This window comes from Syngnathus acus, chromosome 2, assembly GCF_901709675.1.
Source record: "Syngnathus acus chromosome 2, fSynAcu1.2, whole genome shotgun sequence".
Taxonomy (NCBI): domain Eukaryota; kingdom Metazoa; phylum Chordata; class Actinopteri; order Syngnathiformes; family Syngnathidae; genus Syngnathus; species Syngnathus acus.
In genome coordinates this window covers 11,881,432-11,906,715 of record NC_051088.1, presented here as the reverse complement: position 1 = coordinate 11,906,715, position 25,284 = coordinate 11,881,432, and the positions used below count along the sequence as shown (strand labels likewise).

General features: G+C 42.7%; 4 protein-coding genes across 4 annotated transcripts; 3 read left to right on the top strand and 1 right to left on the bottom strand.

Annotated features, from left to right (window-relative positions):
• Positions 1-163: 163 nt before the first annotated feature.
• Positions 164-2,270, top strand: LOC119117060 (ceramide-1-phosphate transfer protein). Its single transcript, XM_037243035.1, has 3 exons — positions 164-216; positions 642-809; positions 1,204-2,270. The coding sequence occupies exons 2-3, from the start codon at positions 676-678 to the stop codon at positions 1,724-1,726; spliced, it is 657 nt and encodes a 218-aa protein (XP_037098930.1). The 5' UTR covers positions 164-216; positions 642-675; the 3' UTR covers positions 1,727-2,270.
• Positions 2,271-2,602: 332 nt separating this feature from the next.
• Positions 2,603-3,653, top strand: ubxn10 (UBX domain protein 10). The gene has a single exon (XM_037243046.1). The coding sequence runs from the start codon at positions 2,769-2,771 to the stop codon at positions 3,273-3,275; it is 507 nt and encodes a 168-aa protein (XP_037098941.1). The 5' UTR covers positions 2,603-2,768; the 3' UTR covers positions 3,276-3,653.
• zgc:193690 (ATP-dependent RNA helicase DDX19A) lies at positions 3,409-8,092 on the bottom strand. The gene is made up of 9 exons (XM_037243022.1): positions 7,905-8,092; positions 7,063-7,155; positions 6,714-6,816; positions 6,502-6,616; positions 6,236-6,413; positions 5,028-5,265; positions 4,540-4,702; positions 4,198-4,389; positions 3,409-4,118 (listed from the first exon to the last, which is right to left on the bottom strand). The coding sequence occupies exons 1-9, from the start codon at positions 8,066-8,068 to the stop codon at positions 4,057-4,059; spliced, it is 1,308 nt and encodes a 435-aa protein (XP_037098917.1). The 5' UTR covers positions 8,069-8,092; the 3' UTR covers positions 3,409-4,056.
• A 1,962-nt stretch (positions 8,093-10,054) lies between these two features.
• Positions 10,055-24,361, top strand: vwa5b1 (von Willebrand factor A domain containing 5B1). The gene is made up of 22 exons (XM_037280242.1): positions 10,055-10,151; positions 12,103-12,245; positions 12,328-12,489; positions 13,498-13,717; positions 13,903-14,057; positions 14,242-14,373; positions 15,093-15,217; positions 15,743-15,919; positions 16,216-16,326; positions 17,887-18,089; positions 18,912-19,026; positions 19,263-19,448; positions 19,571-19,757; positions 19,824-20,020; positions 20,190-20,382; positions 20,714-21,007; positions 21,121-21,258; positions 22,154-22,276; positions 22,525-22,596; positions 22,806-22,875; positions 23,004-23,127; positions 23,425-24,361. The coding sequence occupies exons 2-22, from the start codon at positions 12,107-12,109 to the stop codon at positions 23,932-23,934; spliced, it is 3,633 nt and encodes a 1,210-aa protein (XP_037136137.1). The 5' UTR covers positions 10,055-10,151; positions 12,103-12,106; the 3' UTR covers positions 23,935-24,361.
• The last annotated feature ends 923 nt before the right edge of the window (positions 24,362-25,284 follow it).

The window sequence follows — 25,284 nt, the reverse complement described above, 5'->3', positions numbered from 1 at the left end:
TTGCAATGACTGCACAGAATATGACAATTAAAGGACTGGAGGAAGTAAGGATGAGTAAAAAAAAACGTAATAAATGTTTAGAATTCACAAAATATGTCTTCCATGTTCCGTTCTACTTTGAGTGGAATACTTTTGTTTTGGAAACATCATATTTCCGGTGTATTCTGAACACTGTTGGAGTTCGTCCCGGAAATAAGCGTCAAATTGGATTGGCAGGTAATGTTTTACTTCATTGTGTCGTGTTGTAATATACGAATGCATTTCCACAATTTATCATGTTCATATATGATAGATAACTCTTGATGTAGCGTCAGTAACGTATTGCACAGGTGATCGGGTGGATATGAATGGAATTTTGTTTACGTAGAATTCTCCGGCCTCCTGCTGCCAGACCTTATTATTGCATTGTTTTTGACTGGTAGACGCAGGACAAAAATGACAATAAACCTGTTGCTATCTTTACAAAACTCATGTAACCCTGTGAGTATATCAGGTTTGTGTCACTTCCACAGGCCCAGATTTCTCACGTCAATTAGTGAGAATATAAAGATGAAATGCTTATTTGTACTTGTAGTGACAATTTTGTTTGTTGGATTACCATAAGATTTCCCCACTTTAAATGGGTGTCTTGTCTCAATAAAGTTTGGCAAACCCTGGACGAGACAGCCTCCCACAATGGCTGATTCTGTGACGTTAGATGATCCGAAATTCTGCTTTGAAGAGGTCCTGAGCACTTTCAAGGTGTGTTTGTCTGAAGACAAAGCTGTCATTCTAGAAAACTACGTGTCTGGCTGGCGAGGTCTTATAAAGTAAGTACATTCTAATGTTTTTTAAAAAAAAATTCCAGCATTGTTTTTTGGTCATGAGTACAAAGTATATTTTAACCTTTCAAATTCATGTTTATTTTCACACTGCAGGTATTCTCAGTACCACCTTTTTCATGTGTTGCCAATGGAACATTGTACTATGAGCATTGGGAGCATAAATTAAGATGTTAGTCTTCTCCATGTTCAAGAGAAGGTGTCTTTTCTTAAAAATGTCTTTATTCATTGCAAAACAGTCATTATGACCTGGCAATGGGACATGATAACTATGGTCTGAAAAAAAAAAAAAAAGCCAACCACTACATATTGCAATGTGATCTGCACTGCATGAGCACAGACATATTTGAAAACACAACTTGTTAATGTTTACCTTTGCCAGGTTTTTGAACTGCTTGGGGTCCGTCTTTGGATTCATTTCGAAGGATGCCACCAATAAGATCCAGGTCTTGGTGAATTTGCTCAAAGGAGATACAAACTCTCACTACGCGACCGTGCAGTCCATGGTACGATACGAGCTGGACAACGGACTGGTGGACATCGACAAGCGAGGCAGTCATCCCGAATCGGGCACTCGTACTCTCCTGAGGCTGCATCGTGCGCTTAGGTGGCTGGAACTCTTCCTGGAGCGGCTGAGGATCAGCACCGAAGACAGCAAGACGTCAGTTATGTGCGCCGAAGCCTACAACGAGTCCCTGGCGCATTACCACCCGTGGGTGGTGCGCAAGGCGGCAGGTGTGGCCTTCTGCATGCTACCAGGGCGCCCCGCCTTCTTTGAGGTGATGAACGTGGGCCCCCCGGAGAAAGTGGCGGCCGTCTTGGGGGAAGCCGTGCCTCTCATTTCCGAAGTGTATCGTATCACAGAGGAACTTTATGCGAAGAACAACCTGCTCAACTTGCCATAGAAACATGTTAGCATGACTAATGGTGACTGTTGCTGGAGATTGTGCAATAGCTGCGTGGTGGAACACCATTTTTATTTCTTGTGTAATCATTTTGTCAGAGCAATTACGATCATGTCTGGTGGAAAAGGGAAGCCTTTTTTTGTCATCCTAGCTAAAAGCTACTCATGTTTACAATAACTGCAAATGTTTTCAACTTGACATGTGAAAACGTAATGCACAACTGGGGATTGTTTATATATCTAATATGCTGGTTTAGCGAAATATACTGGAAGATTTAACAATAAAAGTTGTTTAACATACACAAACACAAATATTGATTGCAGACACATCAAGTACATTTAATGTAAGTACATTTCTGCATCAACCATTGAATGTAAAAGGCAAGTTTGGCCAAGTGTATGTCATGTTTTATGTGGTTGCTGTAATTATAAAACCTTTTGAAAAATGAACAGCATGAATTCTCATCATGTTAGATTATTTAAATTACTGTACTATTTTGAATCATTCCATCCAATAAAAATAATGCTTGCAGTATGTCTCTTAATAGTCAATTATCACTGTATTTATTTTTCGTTTCGTTTCATTTACCAATGCATATCCCCTTAATGTTTGACAGTGGTTATAATCATGATAAAATATAATTGTAGTGCATGTTAGACAAAATAGCTGTTTTTTTTTAAATACAGAAAATTACCAAGGGCTATATTTTTCATATTTACGTTATGCACCACTCTAACAATTGAGCATTCATATTTTGTTGGATAATTATCCCTTGATTTTCATTTGTCACAAGCCAAACATTGAGTTTTTTTGTTTTTGGGTGCAGTTACATGATATGAACAGCAGAGGCTGTAAAGCCAATGGTTGTCCCGACAACCGGGCTGCTATAGCAACAACAGTGACACTCGAACTAAAAGCGCTTCCAGTCGAAAGTTGAAAGAAAGCTTGGGCTAGAATCCTTCGTGCTAACATGGATGATTGCGCAGGTTAACACTTTGACAACAGAAGCAGAGAAACAAACAGCATCACTGAACTTAACTGGATGGATTTCACGAGGTCAAAGTCTAAAAGTGGGGCAAGTCGTGACATGGGTGCCGTCCGTGGGCAACCGGGGTCTGGTAGGACAACCAGGGACCTCTGCTCCCGACGCGAGCCTGCCAATTTTCACGGCAACTTAAACGCGCCGGACTTTCCTGACCTCAACAAGTACAAGGTCCTCCCCGCCATCGCGAAGGCACGCTCAGGAAATGCGAGCCGATCGTCCTCAGATGGGGGAGGGTCACGTGGTTGCGGCCGTGAGCCCGACAGGATCGGCACTTTGCTGCTGGCTATCAGGGCGCCGTGCGGCGGCAGGTTCGAGAGGCTCTTTGATCCCGCAGATCCATTGCGGACTGTGAGGGACTGCGCAGAGGCCAGGTTCGGGACCCGGTACGGAGAGGTTTCTATAGCAACCATGGATGTGCCACGCAGGAGCTTCACAGACTTGGACTTGACTCTGGTTCAGTGTGGCATCCACGACAGATCACTACTGTGCATCACACCACTCTAAATGGACAGGAGCAGGAATAAAAAGAGCCCAATTTATGTGCTCATTTTATTGATCCTTAGTATTTAGATTCTTTGACTTTTTAGAGATGTAAAAGGTATACATATGCAACAGTGATTGGCCAGATTTCACAATGTGCCATTGTTGCCTTCACATTTTAATGCAGCAGTTTAGCCATTGTATAGTGAACCTCTGAATATGAACTTTGAACTGGACATATTCATGATATTCTAATCTTTGGAGATGCAATTGCAACTCCTCTTGTAAGGCATACTGACGTGTTGCATGATGGCAGTTCAAGTTTACTGTGACTTCAGAGGTGTATTAATGCCAAAAATAAATCTTCATGGCCCATTTGCAGGGAAGGTGGCGTGAAAGTGACTCTTGTGAATATAGTACGGTTGATTCATGGTAACAGAATATTTTATTCGAGACTGCAGATACTCATCATCCTTCAACTGATGGTTGAAATAGTTTCGACATAAGGAACCACAACACAGTTTAAAGGCAACGTTTGATATATTTATCAAAATAGATTTATCACTACACTAGAATATTCAAAACGCCATGCAAACGTTCAAACAACAAATAAAATAAAACACAGCAAACGAAGAAGAACAAAATAAAGCACACTCGGCTTGAAAAGCCCGGCGTAGCAGTTTGCTACTCTGAATGAATCAAAAGTGCAGCTCAAACAAAACTTTCTGCATAGTCAACACCTTGTAAACAATAAAGCGGCACTGGGCAGATCAGTCGCTGGGACGTAACAACAGCAGTTGAGTGTTCAGTTCAACTGCTTTTCTATTTCCTCAACATTCCGTGTGTCAAGTTTGAGGATATTCCTGTCTGAGAGATAAAGAGAAACAAATGTCAACATCCTCATGTTTACATTCTTTAAACTGGAGGCGTGCGTGGTGAAAGGTACCAAAATGCATCTCAATTTGTCTGATGACATCCATGCCGGATTCACTGTCCACCATGTTAATGGCAAAGCCGCGCCTTCCAAAACGTCCCGTGCGGCCAATCCGGTGAAGGTACGTCTCGTAATCTGCGTTTCCGGCCATGTCCACGGGGAGGTCAAAGTTGACCACCAATGAGACCTGTTCCACATCAATGCCTCGAGACAAAACAAAATAATTAGTGATACATTATCAAACAGTATTTTCATTTCATTGCAGTATTAGCCAGTTAAAAGTTGTTAGCTGCTGTTAGCATCAAAACAAAAATGACACTAAATGCAGTTTGGCACCGGACTTCTGCCTCTTACCCCTGGAACAAACGTTTGTGGTGACAAGAACCTTCTCTTTGCCATCTCGAAAGCGTTTAATGATGCTCGCTCTCTGGATCACGGTTAATTCCCCACTCAGCAGCGCCACACTGTGGCCTTCATTGGTCAGTTTTGCAGACAGCCAAGACGCCGTTTTACGAGTCTGCGCAGAATAATTCACTTTGAATCTTTCATGGAGATACAAACACTAAAGTAGTGTGTCTTAACCTTTACTGAACCAAGTCAAATTTCAATTACCCCATTATTTTATCAGTTCAAAAAAATTTATCACAATTCAAGGGACTTTATGATTTTCTAGGAATTTTGGAGAGATTATCAATTGAGACACATTGCAAAAGAATTCCGGAAATAATTTCTTGCAGTGATAGTTTCGGAAATATTGTGGGAAACCATTATTAGGATCAGTCTTCAAAAAAATTGTATATCCCTAATAACAATATAGCCATACACGGCGCTTGACTACTTACGTGGCAGAAGATCATGGCCTGCGCTACAGTCATAGTCGCATAGAGGTCACACAGAATAGTGAATTTGTCCTCCTTGTTCCCGCAGAGGACATAAAACTGCTTGATGGTGTCCAGAGTCTCCTCCTCACGTCGCAGTCGAATGATGTTGGGCTCGGGAACGATCAATTCGGCAAACCTCCACACCTCCTCCTCAAAAGTCGCAGAGAGGAAGAGCATCTGGCAGTCTTTTGGTAGCTGCCTACATTAGCACGAGGGGGAGGAATAAAGTTACATCAATTCAATAACTTGTGGTGCCTTATGATCAAGGATCATTGGCATATTTCCCCAGGTTCAATCCGAGCAATAACATCACTTGTGGTAAAACCTATCTTCACAAACAAAGTCGATGTCTAATGGAATGTTTCCCATCCATCCACCCGTCCGTCCGTCCGTCCATCCATCCATCCCACTTGTCCCCACGGGGGTGCTGGAACCTACCCTAACAGTCTTATGGATCAAATTTCTGTTTGAATAGAGAATGAATCAAAATCCACTCTCCGAACACTGTGTTCTCCCAAGCGCAAACCTTTTTCAAAATGTCTGGACAGAAAACATGTCTGGCATGCCAAAGACTTCAATCTTTGCGTCATCAGACCAGACGGATGATAGAGGTCACTGACCTCACTCGGATCTTCCATGTGGCAGATTTCTTTCTGTACCCTTTTCGAGATCTGTACTTTGAGACTACCCTGTCTGGTTGCCTTGCAGACAATTACTTTGATTTCATGCTCAGTCTGTCCCAATGGCGTGCACTGTCAACTCTGAGACCTTTATTAGTTCCCCCCCCTCAATCATGTCCAATTAGCTGGCTTCACTGAATGAGGACTCCAATGAAGCCGTATATGCATCAGTGATGATCGAGGAAAAGGATGGTCCCAAAGTCTCATTTGAGCATGGCAAAGGCTGAGACTACTGACAAGATTTATTTATTTCTAAATCTGAAACGGCATTTAAAATTAATCAATGAATAAATAAAATAAAGAATCCATTGTCATTATAGAGAAAGAAGATAGTGTGGAATCAAAATTATTTTTTTGAAGCGCTGTGAAGGCTCCGTACCTTTTCACCGGAGTACGAATTTTAAAATTGGGTGCTGAATATCTGAGTGCCAATCTATTCAAGCATCCATTTGTTAAGCCCTCTATTCATGTGGCTGTGCTGGTCCTAACCTGTGGACGCGGATGCTCTGGTCACGATGACCTTGAGTGGCGATCATGACGTCTGCCTCATCCAGCACAAACATGGTTATTTTTTTGGGTTCAATGACTTTATACTTGTTGCACCAATCCAGGATGGTGCCCGGCGTTCCCACGACAATCTGCTCCTGCAACTGGCTGGCTCGCTCCGCTGGGCAAAATCAAAGCGATAAAGCCAACTGTTCAATTTGAGACGCGCAGTGAGTAGAGTAACTGCGGCGTCACCTCAATTTTCTTACCATTGCAACCTCTAATGGCGTAAGCCAGTTTGATGTCAGGGCAGAATTTGCCCATCTGCTCCATCACCTGACCGATCTGCAGGGCAAGCTCATATGTGGGTGCGATACAAAGAGCCTGGGGGGGGGGGGGGGGGGGGGGGACAAAAACAAACAAATTTATTTGGCAAGCACAGCCTAAAACAAATAATCTATCAGCAAGTCACATGGTTTACCTGAGTCCACTTTTGGTCAACCTTCACATGGCTAAGCATGGCCAGAGAAAAGGCTGCAGTTTTGCCTGTGCCTGACTGTGACTGGGCAATCAGATTCTGAGGTCTTAAAGTCAAGAAAGGAAAACATTCCATTTTTAAAATGTTCAAAGAAAATAGCTCAGCCTTTCTGTCCAAATACAAGATGAGCTTAAAGTCATTTAAAAAACGCTTCTGTAAACTCCTGCCCAGATCAGGGGTCAATAACTAACATTATCTCACAAAAGTGGTATTGGACATTTCTAAAATAAAATTCATTACAAAATGTGTCAATTGTACACTTCATTCTGTAAAAGTGTAAAAATTGTCTCACGGCTGTGCCAGCATCATAGGTAGAGCCTTCTCCTGTATCACGGAAGGCCTGTTGAAGCCCATGCTGTAGACCCCCTTCAACAGCTCAGGTTTCCTATTCATGCAAGAAAAAAAACAATCTCCCAGGACAGAAGTGGGAGTGGTGTGTTGAATGAAGGTTTTGCATGTGCAAATTAGATATTTTTTTTTTATGGGTAACCTATCCTCAGTTGTTGGCTGAAAAATATTTTTCGCCGTCAAGCAAAAATCACCTTTGGCGCCATCTGGTGGCATCTTTGTTTCAAGAAAAACGTTAAAAAGATGTTTGATTCAGACACAAATCGTGCTATGTCACATCTATAGGTAATTAGTACTTGTCCTCCACAAGGGTAGCGGCTGGCCTTAAGTCTATACCAGCTGACTTTGGCACATCCTCAACTGGTCGCAATGACAGCGTAACAAATTAGCTTTTTTGGCAAATTAAATTAAAGATTGAAAGTGACTTTGGAGTGGGGTTGTGTTGCTGTGAAAAAATTGAATGTTAGCAATATGTAGCAATACCAACGTAAACGATGCAGTGTTTGATTACTAAAAAAATGTTTGGTGCTTTCACAAAATTTCCTTAATGTAAAATGCAGTCTGTGCCTTGGCTCTGAAGAGGGCGACAGAATTGGACTTCAGTGCTTGACATCAGTTTCGATCCATTACTTTAAAATTTAAAGTAATGGATCGATACTTTTTCCATTAAAAAACTTTTGAAACTTTAATTTAAAGTTTAAATGAATTTGTTCAGGTATGCGATGGGCTGAAATGAAATGTGGGTTTTATTATTTAAAAAAAAGAAAACACCTATGCTAGACTCACAGGCGCAGCTCCTCGAAGGTCTTGACGGAGAAAAGCGGGGAAGTGGGGTCCCGCTGCAGGACCTCCACCTCGTATCTGCTCCGAACTAGAGTTCGGCTGATAATTTTGCTGAGCAGGGACACTTCAGCTCGATCCACTTTATCGCCTTCCCATTTTTCACTCATGTCCGTCTGGAGGTTTCCTGTGCAGCCGCCAAAAAAGTCGTTAGCCGACGAACAAACGTCGTGGAAATATGGATATTTAGTTACCGTTTACATCTCTGGCAATAGCTTGGCCCATCTTCGTTGTGGGTTCAAACTGTTGACAAAAGGGAGGGAAATAGTTATGAAAGTGCTATTCAAACTTTAGCTATCTTCGAGCCATTACGCATTTAGCCATCATTCACCTGCACGCGCGGGGAATGCGCCTCCTGAATATCTGCCTCGAGCGCCCACGAGTCCTCGAACATTTTACAATATTTAACTCAAGATTTTATGATGCGACTAGACAAAACTTTTCAGCAAAAGTTCGGAGGCTGGTGTGGCCTGATGTCAGATGCAGCGAGGTGACAAACAATTAGTGCCGACGAGAAACAACCACAACGTGCCAGGCCAAACCCTGACTGGTGGTGATTATAGTCGTGATGCCTTTACTGACACCCGGGATTTACAGTAATGCTGGAACGCGAGTGGGGGCCAATAAATACGGAGGAGCAACAGTGCCAAAACTATGACTACTTCAATGATTAAACCTGTTGTGGAATTCTCATGTATTTATAAATACCTATAGGTATTTATTTATTTCAGAATGAATTCATCACTATATATATGTGTTTGTGTGTATTTATTTATATCATTATGTATTTCAAACTATTTAGTATTAAACTATTTTACTATTTGTTTAATTTTGGCACTCTTGTCCCCTGTCCCTGTGGTGTGCGCTTCGGTCTGTTCTGTCCTTGTACTGTATGAGTCATGTCAGACTTTGGTCCTTTTAAAATTGGACTCCGCCAAGGCGGCGGCCCTTTGTCACTGATTCTGTTCCTAACCTTTATGAAGAGAATGTCTAGGCACAGCCAAGGTGATGAGGGGTCAGGTTTGGTGGCCACATAAAAATAACATTATTTTATGCACAATAAATTCAATATCGAGAGTGTTCCATTGGTGACCAGTCTTGGGAGTTTATTGCTGGGATAGATGCTAGCTCACCTGTGACCCAAACAGGCAAAATGGGGAAAAAAAGGATGGGTGACTCTTTGTCAGAGTACACAAGAAGGAAAAGAAGTGTGTGTGCATACACGCACGCACGCACGCACGCACGCACGCACACACAAGAAAATGAGTGTGTAAATGCACTCTTATTGCCATGGTAGCTTTGCAAGAAAACAGAAGGATCAAACGATGTAATAACAAAACACAGAGACAGCCAAACACCCACTCAAGATCTGAAACGTTAAAACCTTCCTCAGAGAATAGCAAAGGGTCCTTAGAGGTGATGTTGGGATGCAAAGCTTTACTCATCTGGCCTAGTCTTTTTTCTGTACTTTCCTTTTAGAGCCGACAGTAATTAACAGCATTTTCATAACTTTAAATTGGCCTATTTTAGTGGCCGCTACAAGTGTAGACCAGCGCTGTTAGACATGTCCTCGTCATAGGACTGAACAAAGCCAACTTTATTCTCTGCCAATCAAAGCAGCTCTCCTCATTCCCTTTAAAAGTCTTACAACAACAACAATGTTGTTTAGTTGTAAGAGTGCCTGCCAGTAGTCCAGACCTGACCTGTGTGGAGCATTATAATGGAAACCCCAGACTGTTGAGCAAATTCTGCAGTGAACATCGACTAATTCCCCCACCCCCAACAAGGATGATAATAGATTCTCATTAATATGAGGGGAAAATGAATGAGTGTTTTATGGATGCTGAGAGCATAAAGAGACGGATGCTTTGCAGGTTTGTTCCCCCGCCTCTCTGTCTCTCTCTCTCCCTTTCTCTATCCCCCTCTTTCTCTCTCTCCCCATCAGCAGCACTGTGAAGGAGGAGGGGAGCATCAAGGAAGCATTTTTTAACCACATGTTGCTGTGCTTGATGTGCTGCAGCAGCCTTTCTTTCTTGTCACAAGCTGGCTCACTTCTGCCACCACCTGTAGCAACAGTCTCACTCCTGCTCGCTGAGAGAGCGTGGTCGGCAAGGAGGGAAGATATCTTTGATCATAAGTGGACTTGTGAGTCACAGAGCTCCTCAGTGCAGGCTCAGTTGACACAGATGAAAGGTAAGACCTAATTTGGCTTTGAATGAGAGAATCTCTCTCTCTCTCTCTCTCTCTCTCTCTCTCTCTCTCTCTCTCTCTCTCTCTCTCTCTCTCTCTCTCTCGCTGGCTCTTTCGCTCTCTCTCTCAATTGTGTAGAATGATGTCGAAAGCTCAGGGAGGTGATTAAAGGCAGTCCGTCGTACGTCTTGATGCTGCAGCCATCAAGCATCCAGACGCTTTTCAACAGGTGGTTACCACAGCAGCGGCGCACTGCTTTGACTCTAATGAGTTCAGAGCGCTGTGACGATTCTGATTTAAAACCCTGAGAGTTGGGGGGTCTTGGGGAAAGGCGAGTGAGTCATCTGAGAAAGGGGGTGGCGGGAAGACACCAACAGCACTATAGCCCATAAAGTGTGAAAACTGCAAAGAGACATCCTTCGATCAACACACTGGTCCGCGGCTTTTGTGATGTTTTGTGCATGGAAGTTTATTTATTGGCAGTCGAGATATCTTTGCTGGTCATTATGCTGCTTGAGGTCATTGTTACGTTGCTTCTGCAGATCGACAAAAACAGTACACAACACATCATTTGCACAATCTATTGAGGTCCAACCCAATAGGTGGTGTATAATCAAGTATCTCTCGCCTGTACAAGGACAAAAATCCTCAGATGGTGCACAGACTGGATTGAAGGCCCTCGTGATTATTGAGAAAAAAAAGATTGTTCGTTTACTGAATGAAGTGGCCATAGTGAGTTACTAATATCCAATAGATGGAGTGAAATTTGAAGTCCTGCTCTGATCTCAACACTGATCCAAAAAATCTTTTGATGAGTAGAGCGTCTCTGGAAGAAATTTAAAGACACTTCAGAGGACCTGGATTGAAAGTTTTTACAGCGATAAGCCTTTCTACATTATTGTCCAATATGCAGTTTGTTATTATGATCATTTAAAAATCCATCCATTTGTGGTCCAGCTCCCCTGACCACCCAAATTGTATTAACCTGAGAGGTAGAAAATATTTAGGACTAATCATTTCTAAACCTGTAGAGAATTTCTGCACCTACAATAATAATGCTACAGATTTTTATTATTAGCCGACAAAGGAGTTGGCCCATCTGCGCAGATGTCCTCTGTTGCGGCTCTAAAGACCAGAGGCTGCTGGCTCACTTTTGGTCAGCCTGCAGGCTAGCAAGCGGAGCCGTCTCTATGGAAATGGCTTTCGTCATAATTTCCCATCAAGCGTCGTGATGGAGCTCTATTGTGTGCACGCCCCAGACTGGAGGTGCAGGATGCAACATGAGCAATGATGCAGCATGCACAAGAGCCATGTGGGATTTTATTGATTCATTTTCATAATTGGCAATGCTGCATTTTGCACACGCAATTTTGCCTCTTCCTCACAAGAAACAGGCTGTTGGCTTGTTCTGCCTTTCTTATGTTATGTTCATTGTATGCATTTATTCCTATCCCCTTCAATTATCAGTCTATATAGTAAATAAGCCAGACACACTCACTTGACAGATAGGGAACTATTTTTGTGCCTGTGTAAAAATGGGCTCATCTTCAATTTCGTACAGGAGGAAAGTTTACTTTACTGTGTTTCGGAAATTAAAAAACCAAAGCGTGATTTGCAGGGCATTCTGGCAGATTGAGGGTGTTTTCTTTTCCATGCCTCTGGTGCACTTGACTATGTGGTGACTGGACTTTTAACCGGGTGACACCGCATCTAAGTTGAGGCGCAGGTGATGGAATGACATTTTGGTGGATTTTATTGAGGAGCAGGCAGTGGACGTGCTTTAGTAGACGCAATTAGATTTCAGTCATAAAATGTATGTCGCATTTAATACGACAGCAGCGTACTTCAATGTACATTGTCGAAATCATCTCATTGAATGCATGACGACGATGATGATTAGAAGTGGCTATGTAATGACTGTTTCTCTCTATCATGCAAATCCTCCTAACGGCAGTGCCATGCCTGGACTCATCAACAAGGAGAATCGTAGCGCTCTACCTCTCAGTGTCTCTGACATCACTTCCTGTGTCAGGGGCTACACTCAGGCCATGACCGCTTCCATGACATATGAAAATATTGAGGATCATGCCATTGAAGGTACGTTCATTTTTTCAAAATTCTCATAATAGGGAACATTAACTGATCTAATTATTCGATCTCTTTTCCGGTGGCCTTGCAGGTATCTTTATCTATCCACTGGAGGAAAAAAACATTGTTGTGGGCTTTGAGGCGATGATCTCCAGTCAGATTATCACGCTGCAAATCAAGGACAAAGCCAAGATTGATGACTGTTATCACAATTCATGCAACACACCAAATGGAGCACCGCCCAGTGGCGTTGGTGAGATGACTATCTTCTTACATCCATCATCTATTATTTTAAGCTTCTACCCATACATAACTCGGAATTGATTGGTAGTTTACATAAATCCCCATGTGAGGCAAAGAAAGGACTATTTTATCCCTCTTATCTTCAGCCTATCTTCTGCATTTAACTCTGCAGCACAAATATTAGAAGCACATTATGCGCACAGGTGTCAAGCTCAAGGCCTGGGGGCCATATTTATCATCAAGGCAAAATTACCAATTGTCTTCACTTTTATTAATGTTGATGTATTACAAGTATATTTTTTTTACAATCGCCCATTTAAAATACAATACTAATTGAGAAATTTTGATTTCATAACGAGCTCTCCATCAATTTGTTGCGTATACCATTTTTAGTGATATGGGCTGAATCAACCTCTGGTGATTATACATTTATATAAGTTCACCGTCACAATGGCGCTCTGAGGGACAACATAATTACAATGTGGCCACTGGCGGAGCTAGGATTTCTTTTTCTTGTGTGTGGGGGGGCATGGGGTGGCCAAGTATATCACAAGAAATCCTTAAAACACATTTTATTTTTGCATTGGGCTAGTTTTGCACTTGAGCCTCAATATATGTATGTGCGGCATGAAATTGGCACTTGGAGACCATTACCCCACCCCTCATCATTTATCTCCCCTCAACAGAGCTGTGCTGCTCCGTGGTATGATTTCAAAAATTCAATCCAATGAAACGGAGGGTTTGAAGCTTTCTCTTCATATATTTATGAATTAAGTGCACCACGTTAGATAAGTTATCTACTCTGTGCCAGTGTTAGAAGTGGTCTCCGAGCAAGCGTAAGTTTACATCAAGACGCTCATTCAGTTGCCTGTCCAAATTTGCAAACACACAACTTGCGGTGAAATGAAAAATCACGATACGCCAGCACTTGCTCCACGGCGCAGGTGCACTGTTTACAAAAATAGAACCCTGTACGTCAAGTCGAGTTGAATAGAATTAATGCAAGTTGATCTTCCAGGGCATATACTTCTGGATGAGGATTTGGAGAGGACAGTGCTAGTAGTAAACCTGGGGACCATCCCTCCCTTGGAGACAGTCCAAATTCTGGTCAGTACCTCCTGTGAGCTCTCCACTCTGCCCAGCGGGGGCATCAATGTGACCACGCCACCAGTGTGCACACCCCGCGTACAAAGGAGCATCAACGAGGAGCAGGGCTTATCCCCAAACTTCCCCAGAATGTAAGAAATACACAGATAGGTTTAACTGGAAAAGCAAATTTTTTTTCAAAGTCCAGTCAAATGTATTCTATAGGGTGTTTGTACTTCACCTGGGAATATAGTTCAGTCATAAATTGCTGTTCCCAGTATAAAAGTGACTGTATGGTCATGAATTTTTCATTTCCAGTCAATATTTTTGCTTTCAGGAGGGATAAACATCACTGTGGCTCCAGCCCACACGATCGTGCTCCCTCGTCAGCTCACTTTTGTTTGTCTGCTCTACTGGCGGATGAGGCCATCAACTCCATGGACTACCAGTTTAATTTCCAGCTGGAAATACGAGCACCCTATCTCCTTGCAGGTCAGAAGTTGAGCAATAATCCGGGTCCAAATTAGCTTTTCTTGTGGACTCAGCATGTTGAGTTGTAGTTGAGTAGTGGTCATTGTGTTTTTCCTATTTGGAGGTAACAACTAGTCTGACTCACGATGTCATGTTCAAGAGACAAATGAAGGTTATGGAAATGTGACTGTTGATATTTGTGTAGGTGTGGAGAGCCCGTCTCACGCCATCCGAGCCGACGCTGACCCTTTGGCCCGCTCAGCCACCAGTGTGGTCATCACTCTGGCAGACAAGTACACTTACGACTGTCCTGTTACGATCCTCATCTATCCGAGTGGTGCGTCTTACAAGGTCACACTCAAGATGGTTTAGTGCTCGCTCCAAGCGTCCTCCAGGCCACTAATGATGCATTTGTGTGCTTCGTGTTGAATGCATGAGGGCCCACGACAATGTCCTTGTATTTTAGTTTAGTTGAGTGTGTGGGTGAGATGCTCCAGGTCTGGTCTTTGTTGTTTTTTTTCTCCCCTAGTCTCGTCTTGTTATGAAATATTTGTGGGCTGCTTGTCTCCCAGAGGCAACAAGCTTCTCTACTGATCCGCTATGGATTTATGAAGGCTTTTTTTGACAAACACAGTCAGTGGTGGGCAATTTAGACAGATGTAGGGATGGGATGGATAACAATGGTCAACAGCATATTTTAATCAGAAGTGACTGTGTCCCTAAATGTTGACGCTCATTTAGAAAACATCTTTACCCTTTTGTAGCACATCAGTGTGAGATATTTTCTTCTTTTTGCTTTTTTTAAGTTTGACCTATAGAAGCTTGCGCAATACATATGCCATTTGTAGCTATGACATTTACATACATTTTAAAATTTCACCTGCTGTTGAACCTAACCCTTAATTTCTAAATAATACTAAATACATCACGTTATTTTTATAATAATAATAAATTAAATAAAAAAGCCAATTTTTTATTGCTCAAATATTTTGCCAAATCCTATCAGAACCATTCTAACACTTGTGACTTGGCCTGGCCCAATTTGGTTTCCTGCAGAACCTCATATGCCTCACGTGCTCATAGAGAGCGGAGACATGACGCAGGATGAGTATGATGAATTCGTCCATGGCCGAAGCGACTTCATCAAAGCCACCAAGAAGGACTCCAGCAATGAGAGGAAGGTAAAAGTGTCATCCAGCATCTGAGCCGAGTTTCTGAGCTGATGAGATCCACGTCATGAAGGGATGTAGTGTGATGCACAACACAAAGATCCCGGGTTCACAAAAATAGTATTTGAATTCCAAATTGTATGTTTGATTTAAAAGTTTCACTGTATTAGAATGTAATTGATTATAATCATTATTGTCCGCACAATACAATACTATGTATGTGATGTACCATGCTTTGAATACTAATTTACGTGCGAGATAAAATAGCCTATCAACTTTATTTGTCTCACAATGGCTACATTTGGAAAATTACAGTGAAAATCATCTTGTCAATTTCTTTTTACAAAAGCCATCACAAAGCCTCCTGATTGTTCTTGAAAGCCTTCATTCATGCAGTCATTTGTCCCTTCACACAGCAATCAGCTTTAGCATTAAATTTCATTTCCATGGAAACTTACCAATGGATCCACACTCAACCTGGATTTTTGCTGTGATGTCCGCCAACTGCCGTTGGAGCTCATCACTCGTGTTCCATAGGTGGAGGCCATCCACAGACGGCTGCACAAGGACATCCTCCACAACCCTGTGGTCATGCTCAACTTCTGCCCCAACCTCAAACCTCTCAGCTCCGACCTGAGGAAGGTGCACGGAGAATTCATCTTTCTCATCGACCGCAGTGGCAGCATGAGCGGTGTCAACATTAACCGCGTGAAGGTACTTTCCCTCCTGGAATTAATAAATGGCATCCATATTGTGACATCCATGAGGGGGAGATGAGGCCATTTGGACTATTTCATTTTGAGGTCTTTCAAATTCAATTGAATATATGAGAACATACTGTTACCAAGACAACATTTTCTTTAACATGTAATCCCAGTGGTGCACAAAAACCTGCAGCACTGGAACGGTTTGCCATCCATCGTGGTCGGTTTTTGTCAGCACAAGAGTTTAGTTTTGTCTGAGGTTCTTTTTCATCATGTTCACACAAAATGTGTTACACTCTGCCCCAGGATGCAATGGTGGTGATTCTCAAGAGTCTCGTCCCAGGCTGCCTGTTCAACGTAATAAGCTTCGGCTCCACTTTCAAATCTCTTTTCCCCAGCAGTCAGAACTACGAAGAGGTAAAACTGAGAACTTCCTCTGTTTCATGTCACATGTTTATGTTTTTTTTTTTTTTTTTTAAGAGTGCCTATGCCTGATATAATGTTAGATAGATACACTGTAAAAAAAAATTTGGTTTTCTTACAGCATTTGATTGACAACTAGCAGTAGAGTAGTGTGTAGTTTCAGTGCATTCAGCAATATTTGAGAGCAGAGACAATGACTTAATTCTTCATAATTTTGAAGCCTCACCTTATATACTTATTTAGGTCCATTACTTTTTATATATTTATTCAATTTGGTTATGAACAACAATCATCTTTCTTTGTTTACGCTTGTGAAACAGTTCTATAGGCCCACCAGCCAAAAATTAGCCTACAGAGAAAACTGCAACATGGTTGATCAAGTTCGAAGTGGAGCAAATTTTGGAAATTTTTCTGCGGACAGATGACAGCTGTTCATTTTTTTATTCCGTAAACAAATATCGAATGTCTGGGGCCGCAAAGACTCTGTAAGTGGTCATGATTTTCAAGACACATTTCTCATCCACTTAATCTGTCTTTGTTGTGGCTTTTACGATATCACCTCAGCTTCATATTTCAGATCAGTCTGCTTCGGCAATGAGGCCAACGGGGAGCTTTTTAAGATTGTTATTAGAATGAAACAAGAGCAGGCAGACATATTACTCAGGATCGGAAATTGCTGTCAAGCGAAATGACAAATAAAAAATGAGATTAGATTGTCTTTTGTCCCTTAGTAGCGTATTTAGTGTTTTCAGTGATCATGTGTTTCTGTGAATAGTAACAAATATTTAAGCGTCAGAGAATGCACCATACAGGTTTAGCGACAGCCAATACATTTTTGTTGTCAATGAACAGCGGTGCACATAACAATTTTGCTATGCTTTTCAAATCAGAGCTGATCGATTGGTGCTCGTACTTTTTTATCTGACTGGAATATAGGGCAAAGATGGACAAACTATGGCCTGTGGGCCATTTGTGGCCCGCTGTCCATTATTCAGCTGTTAGCAATGCTTGTAAAAATTAATCAAATAAATAAATAAATGAATGGGTAAGACATTATACAACCGTGCCAGACAAATAAAACAATGCATCTAAAATCCGACCCAATTTCCAATTCCAATGAAAGCCCAAGAAATCAGTAACCCTTTCTAGTCTTGAATTACTATTTTCAATGGTGCGCCCTGGTAGCATGACTTTTGTGTTACAGCAAGCAACATCATTTGTAATATCTCTTAGTCTTTTCAATTCTTCATCAATCACTTCATGTAAAAAATAATAACTACAAATATCGTTACGTACCGTTGCGTTTGCCCGCCCTGATCTTGCAATCATCGATTTGGACTGCAACTTTCACACTAATTCGCAGGACTGATTTTTCACTGAGTTGTGAAGCTACACAAACACAAGGAGAGCAGCCAAATTCCACATGTATGGTCCAGGACTTCTTAGATGTACTCCTCATCTACTTTGCTGCTTGTGTAAATTGAAATTTGAATTCCCCCCATTGGGACAATAAAATGTTGGTGTTATGCTTTCTTTTCCTTCAACGTGATCCAGGAAACACTTGCCCTGGCTTGCGAGTACGTTCGAAAGATCAGAGCCGACATGGGAGGCACAAACATCCTGACACCCCTCAAATGGATTCTGAGACAGCCAATGTTTCCTGGACACCCCCGTTTGCTTTTCTTACTGACTGATGGGGCGGTGAGCAACACAGGCAAAGTCATCGAGCTAGTGCGCAGTCATGCGCGCTACATCAGGTAGTAATTCAACCACGTACGTTTCTGCTTGCACATGCTTACGATGCTCACTGATTGTGGAGTCTTTGAGGGATTGGCAGGGATTCATTGGCACGTCTACTCATTGATGGAGCTTTGCTCCCAATTAAATGCAATCTGTGAGCATGCAAATGAAATACCATCCCGACTAATAAGACGTCAAAGGCAAAATAGATTCACAGCACTGTGGGAAATCATCTTGTTTTCCTGGTGGGCTGAAAGTCTCTAAATCCTTCCCTGGAGTCACCATGGAAATGGAGTAGGCCTACTTGTCTACTCACGGTTATTGAACAACTGCCCCCAAACGGTCATGCACACACACTTTGCCAGTTCAGACATCGATCAATTTTTCTTTCCAGCCGGTGACATTTCTACTTTATTGGGTGGCTCTGTTTTTAGCTCATCTCTTATAGATTATTTTTGTTTGTGGCCTTGTTTGTCACCAGCCTAACTGAAATACTTACGACACCTAGAAAGTCAATAAATCTTTGCAAATGTATTATTAATCTGCCAGTACATACATTTTATTTTGATTATGATCAAAAGCTGCTCAAAAGCTGTGCAATTGTTGATCAGATCCTTCCGTGCATCTGTCCGTCTACCCGTCCGTCCGTCCATCCGTTCATTCATCCAGCTGACATTGGCCCAAGAGGCAGGCCACACCATGCAACGGTTGCCATTCCAAAAAACTCACCTACACTGCACACAGCCACAAGTTTGAGAATTCAATTTAGGGTTTGTTAATATATGCAATGCTTGGCAACAGCATCTCTCAGCATTGATGCGTAAATTCTGTTTGCATAGATGCTTTACATTTGGCATTGGGCAGCATGCTTGCAGAAGAATGGTTCATGAACTAGCAGCGGTGTCCAGAGGAACAGCTGAGTTCCTGGCTGAAGGCGAGAGGCTCCAACCAAGGGTGGGTCCTTTTAACAATGATCCAGCTAAGTCATGATGGGCCGTGTTAACAGATAAAATAAATGCATCAAGTTGATGTTCCAGTGATTTTCTACCTTTACATTCTTGTGAAAGAAATTTCACAAGGTTTGTTGTCAGATACTTTGGCTCGCACACAGTACAACTGGGAGAAAGGCACCGGTCTTCTAAACCCAACAATGGATTCCTTGCTCTCTAAACACATTTTTGTCTTTGCAGATTATAAAGTCTCTGAAGAAGACCATGTGTCCTGTCCTCAGTGACATTTCCATTGATTGGCTCTTTCCTGAGACCAAGGAGGTGCTGCTTTCACCAGTGGGCAACACCTTCCTGTATCCTGGGGACAGTCTCATTGGGTACGCCGTCGTTTGCGACGCCACCCGCTACCACGCCAACCCCAAACCTGTAAGTACAATGTTTCGGGTCATAGAAAGGTTAGGGGTGAAGAGGATTGTTTTTCCCCACAGTTTTTGCTAGTCTAAATCTTCTTCTAAATCATTCCCCAACACACGTGTCACGGTCAACAGGACAAAAGACGACGATACAGTATGATGCGCTCCGTCGGCTCTGGTAGCTCCGTATTCTTTCACTCCCAAGATGAGGACTTGCTGAAGAGCTCTGCTGATGATCAGGCATCCTACAATGAAACTCTCCACGACTCCAACCAGGACTCTATGACGGTTGCCAGCTCTGTCGCTATGGAAAATGAAAGTGGTAAGAACCTCACGAAGTTCTACTGGCCAATTCAATACATGTCTTCACTCAACCGTTTTCTGTCAGCGTCGGAGGGTCAGACGTCAGCAAGAAGGCGAGCATACAGCACCAACCAGATAACTGAGCACTTTCCTGTGAAGAAATACACATCCAGTGATCCCAGCTCCGTCATGCCAAAGAATCCTCTTCGGCGTGCCAAAATCCAGGAGCTGATTGGACAAATGAGCCCGGAGCATGAGGTCCAGTGGAAGAGAGACTACCAGGTGCGGCACGCTTAACACATACATAGACTGTGAAGAGAATATCAAGTAAGCCAGCACTTAGACACCAGAAAGCTTTGGGAAACTTTTCATTTTATGACATTAGTGTTGCATGAAAACTTTAACTCTGTTCATTCATTTTATGAAAATTTCCCATTTGTGTTATTCTCAGCCTCAGCTGGTGAGTCTGTGTGCTGCGTCTTCCAAAGAACATTCAGCAGGTGTTCCGCTTCCACTCCAGCATCACCCGTCAGGGGAGGCGGGCTCGGAAATGCCGACATCAGTTCCAGTCCGTAACACTGCTGGAGAGGATGGCTCGAGATCGTCGACAGACAGTCCATCTTCGGGAAGTGTGGGAGATGCAGGTCTAATGTCCTTCAATTGAAACAATTCCCACTAGACTGTTCTACAGGAGATTACATGGGATAGGGTGGTGCCATTGCACACTTATTTGATGAAATAAATCAAATATGTTTAAAAAGTGCAAGTTAATGCATTTTGGAAAAAAAAATCATGTGCTATAACGTGAGCTACTCATAGACCTCTGAAGCAATTTGGGTAGGGTGGGATTAAACCGCTCTTAACACACCTCACACTACAGGATAATCTGTCAAATGATCACTTTAAATCCGACAGATTTGCAGAATGGAGATATCTTATCTTCATGTCTTCATAGCTCTTTCTCCCTTGTTGCAGAAGGATACAGCCACCAACTGTGTCAGGCTGAAACGCCGCAGGACAACCGCAACGCAGACGTGGGCTCAACGGGCCAGCAGCGAGAGGAGTGCAAGGCCGTGGTGTCGGGTCTGCTCTGCGGGAAAGCTGTCCAATGGCAAGTGCACTTTGACGTCGAGCCCTTCTTGAAGGGTCGCGAACGCGAGGAGAAGGTTCATGAGGAACTGTGGAATGAGACCTTGCACCATCTGGCTGCATGCTCCATCATCCGCGACTTTGAGCATATGGCAGAGCGGGAATGCGACATTGAGCATGGTGAGTTTGAAAATTCACTTCATGGCTGTGAATGGTAGAAAGGTGGAGGTGAAATTCACTTGATACGGACTGGTCGAAATTAAAAGTGAGCTTATCCCAATGCAACCTTACAGGCTCTGGCAGGAAGTACCACAGTTACGCCATTCATACCAGCAAAGCCTGCAACATCCTGAGCAAATACACCGCGTTCGTTCCCGTCGATCTGGACACAAATGAATATCTACAGACATGTATTGAATACGTCAACTTTGGTAAGTTGTAGCTTTCATTGTCTGCCAGTTGGTTTACATGAATAAATCCTTTCATGCGATGAAAATGTATCTGAGCAAAGACGATCTGCTCTCCTGCTCTGTGATATAACAATGTAAACATCAGAATCATTGTAACCACCAAGTTCCAGAGAAAAAGATCCACTTTCAAGTAGTGGTGGTTCCCAGCTGGTGTCACCAGCTACCAGCAGGGAAATAAAAGCATGTTGGTGGTCCTTGCTGGGTGGCTCAGTTGGTAGAGCAGAGGTTCTAGTGACGATACTGATATCAACTACTGATACCATAGTACTTTTTATAAATAACACCTCCCCAAACAAAATAATGACAGATAATTTTAAAGACAAATATAGCCTACCGTAATTTCTGGACTATAAGCCGCACCTGAATATAAACGGCACCAGAAATCCCCCAAATTAGGGGGAAATCCTGTTTTGTTCATATATAAGTCACACTGCACTATAAGATGCAGGTGTTTTAACGTTTCATTTCCATATATAAGTGAATATCCACAAATCATACAATAGCATAAAAAACATAAAAAATCCATAGATAAGCCGCACCGGAGTATAAGCCGCAGGGTTCAAAGCTTGTGCAAAAAGTAGTGGCTTATGGTCCGGAAAATACGGTATATGTCCCAATATCGCATTTTTCTTATAATTTCATGAAATTAACTGCAATTTCTCATTTATGATCATAAAACAGCCTAAAGAGGGTGGGCAGTACTATACCATAGCATATCTTTAAATAAGGCAGATATCGGTACTGATATGTATCGGTACTCGCCTATCCCTAATAATAATTTATTGTCATTTTCATTTGATTTTTTTAGGGTGAGACTCCATTAACAAGCTGCCTCTGGTTTCTTTCTCACATTTAGGTGACGGCTTAAAAAGAAGCTCACGCTCCAGTTCAGGAAGCAGGAAGAGCCAAGCGTACTCCATTGGACTGGGCCGCTCTCAGTCTGGCGGTGTGTCGGAAGAAGCCGAAGACATGTCTAACAGTATGCTGTTTTAATTTCAAGTAGCCACAAGGCGCCTTTAATTACACGTCACTAGATAACAGCTATTAATGGAAAGATGCATATTTTGAGAGTAATGATGTAGTTTTTCTCCTTCGATAAAGTAAACATTTTTTTTCTTTTTGATGAAAGGTCAAGCTGACCCTATTGTCAAAACCTAATCGTTTTACTTTTATGCTACGTATAAAAAAAACAACTGGAGGACAAATTTGGGGGTTTTCTTGTGTCAGGTGTAGAAGATGGCACATCTCCCTGCAGCACTCCGTCCTCATCCAGCTGGGAGAAATGGAACTTTATAGAAGGTACATATAGACATTTAACATTAGTCAAGTCAAAGAGAGATTTTCTCAGAGCTTCTACGAAAACAATATCTCCCAGTGAACAATGCAGGCAAACATACTGTTTATAGATTTTTGGCATAAATTGCTTTACAAGTTATGCGATTTATTGCCGATCAATTGTCCTTTGTGCGATTGATTTTTCCCCGACCTCTTCCATCTTCATCTCTCAGGGACTCAAAGAAGTCCGTCAGTGACTTCAGACCAGTCTCAGAAGTCTGTGGAGAGTCTTTTTTCTGCCAGGTGGGTGTCTGAAAATTTGAGTGTGCGAAGCATTATTGTGAAACGCCTCAAGATTTCATCTGGAGTGAATTGGCACAAATCCAAATAACATTGACTTGATTTGTGGTAATCTGTGGTTCCTTGGCCAGGCTGGCACTCAGCAGGACTCGTCTCTTGACAAAAGCTGCCAAAGGGTTCATGAGTAGATCCCACAGCAAGTCGGGGGATTCCATGGGAGAGAGCGACAACGAGAACAAGGACTACATTCCTCTGGTGGGTACTTGATCTACGAAACCTGATCTTGCTTACCGTGATTTTCGGACTATAAGTCGCGTTTTTTTTTCATAGTTTGGGTGGGGGGGCGACTTATACTCAGGAGCGATTTATATACATATATATGGGGTTTTTTCACTTTTTTGGGCATTTTATGGCTGGTGCGACTTATACTCCGGTGCGACTTATAGTCCGAAAATTACGGTACTCACAATAGTTGATTCATGTGAGGGTGAATGTGGCTGGGCCTAGAATGTGCAACGAGGAGTTGCTGTACTTATATTTGGTTTTCCACAGGTGTTGCTGCAACTGGCATGTGGCGCTTTCCCGCTTGACCCCGCCCTGTGTGACACTATCAACGTGCCCATGGACAAGCTCAAGTGGACGTCCCCCTTCAGCAGCCACCGCACCAGCCTTGGACACCCGACCCACTCGAGCAGCCGGCGCACCGAAGATGATACAGGATCATCAGGTGACCCACAAATCTGTCCCAAAGATCTTCTCGGACCAGGTGCTCCGGAGACGCCCTCTCTCGTTAGTATGCAAAAGAGGATGCTGGATCCGGAGAGCCTGGTGTGGGCGACGGCGGTAGCCCTGGCCTGGCTGGAGCACAGCTCCGCTAGCTACATCATCGAGTGGGAGTTGGTGGCCGCCAAGGCCAGCATGTGGCTGAATGGCCAGGACATCCCGGAAGGCCGGGATGTGGAGTCAGTCAAGGCGGCGGCCAACCAGCTCTTCATCATCCTCAGACACTGGGATGACAACCTGCAGCTGAACATGCTCTGTTATAACCCCAACAGTGTGTGACGCTACTACACCTGCCTTCGCTTGTGTCTCTCTGGAGTCTGTCAATGTTGTGAGCAATGTGCATGCTCTTTAGTGTGTGCGTGTGTGTGTGTATACTCCAAACATATCAAAGTCAGTACGTTTACATGCACAGTATAACTCCACTGAGACATTTAATTCAACTGCTTGCAAACTAAGTATAAGTATACATATAAAGTATACATGCTGAATGCGCGGAACAAAATGACTGTCAGCTACCGTCGGTAGCGCTTTGCCTTCTTATTGTGCCCTATTGAATCATTTGTTGAGCTACTATACCGCCTAAAAGTATATTTTTCCTGCCTTTACAATTCTTGAGTGTACACCTCTGCTGCAAGACATACTTGTATACATTTACACTACATGTATGTTTCTTTTAAGTCGCAACAAGAGTGCCACTGGTGGTGTACAATTGCCTGACTTCAGTGTGGCCACGAAGTACCCGTGTGAGTGAATGGTTGTCTTTCTCTATATGTGCCCTGTGACTGACTGGCGACCAGTCCAGGGTATAGTCTGAAAGAATTCCATTTGCTCAGACCAGCAAAAATGATAAACAGAACGTAATATGCATGCCATACCAGTAGTTGGCGACACAACACGCATGATCACCAACCACTTGTTTCGTAAAAGTGTTTTGTACGCAGATAACGTGAGTCACCTGTACATGTTTGTGGTGTGGTAAACGTGCGCTTGGATGGAGACGCCGAAAAACACACCAACAGTGCTGAGGTCGACTGTTGCTATCTTACCTGTAAATGACTTCAGCGTGAAGACTTAGGCATGTGCATGTTATCATCACACATTTGAAGTGTTTGCGTTTTCGCTCCACAAGCAATCTGTTTTCAGATTTTGTCTTTAAAGTGAAGTTCAATCCAAAAAATATAATAATATGTTCTGTGCCCCTACCATGGCATTCTGATTAATGTTTCATTTGTGGAATATTAATTAAACAGGCAAAATCCACCTGTTTCCATCCATCTCACGGGGCAGCCATTTTGTCACTTGCTGTCGACTGAAAATAACCTCACAGGTATCGGGTCACAACCAATCACGGCCCACTAGTTTTCTGAAGCCGAGCGGTGATTGGTTGTGACCTATGCAGCTGAGATGTTATTTCCAGTCGACAGCAACTGACAAAATTGAAAAACGGTGATGGATAAAAACGAGTAAATTTTGCTCCTTAACTCATATTCCATCCACAAATGCAATATCAGAACACTGTTCTGGGATGCACAGAACATATTATTACAAAGAACATTTGAGGGGGTGACTTGCCCTTTAAGTATTTTTTCCCGAATGATCTGTCTTACCATATGGATAATGCTAGTCAAC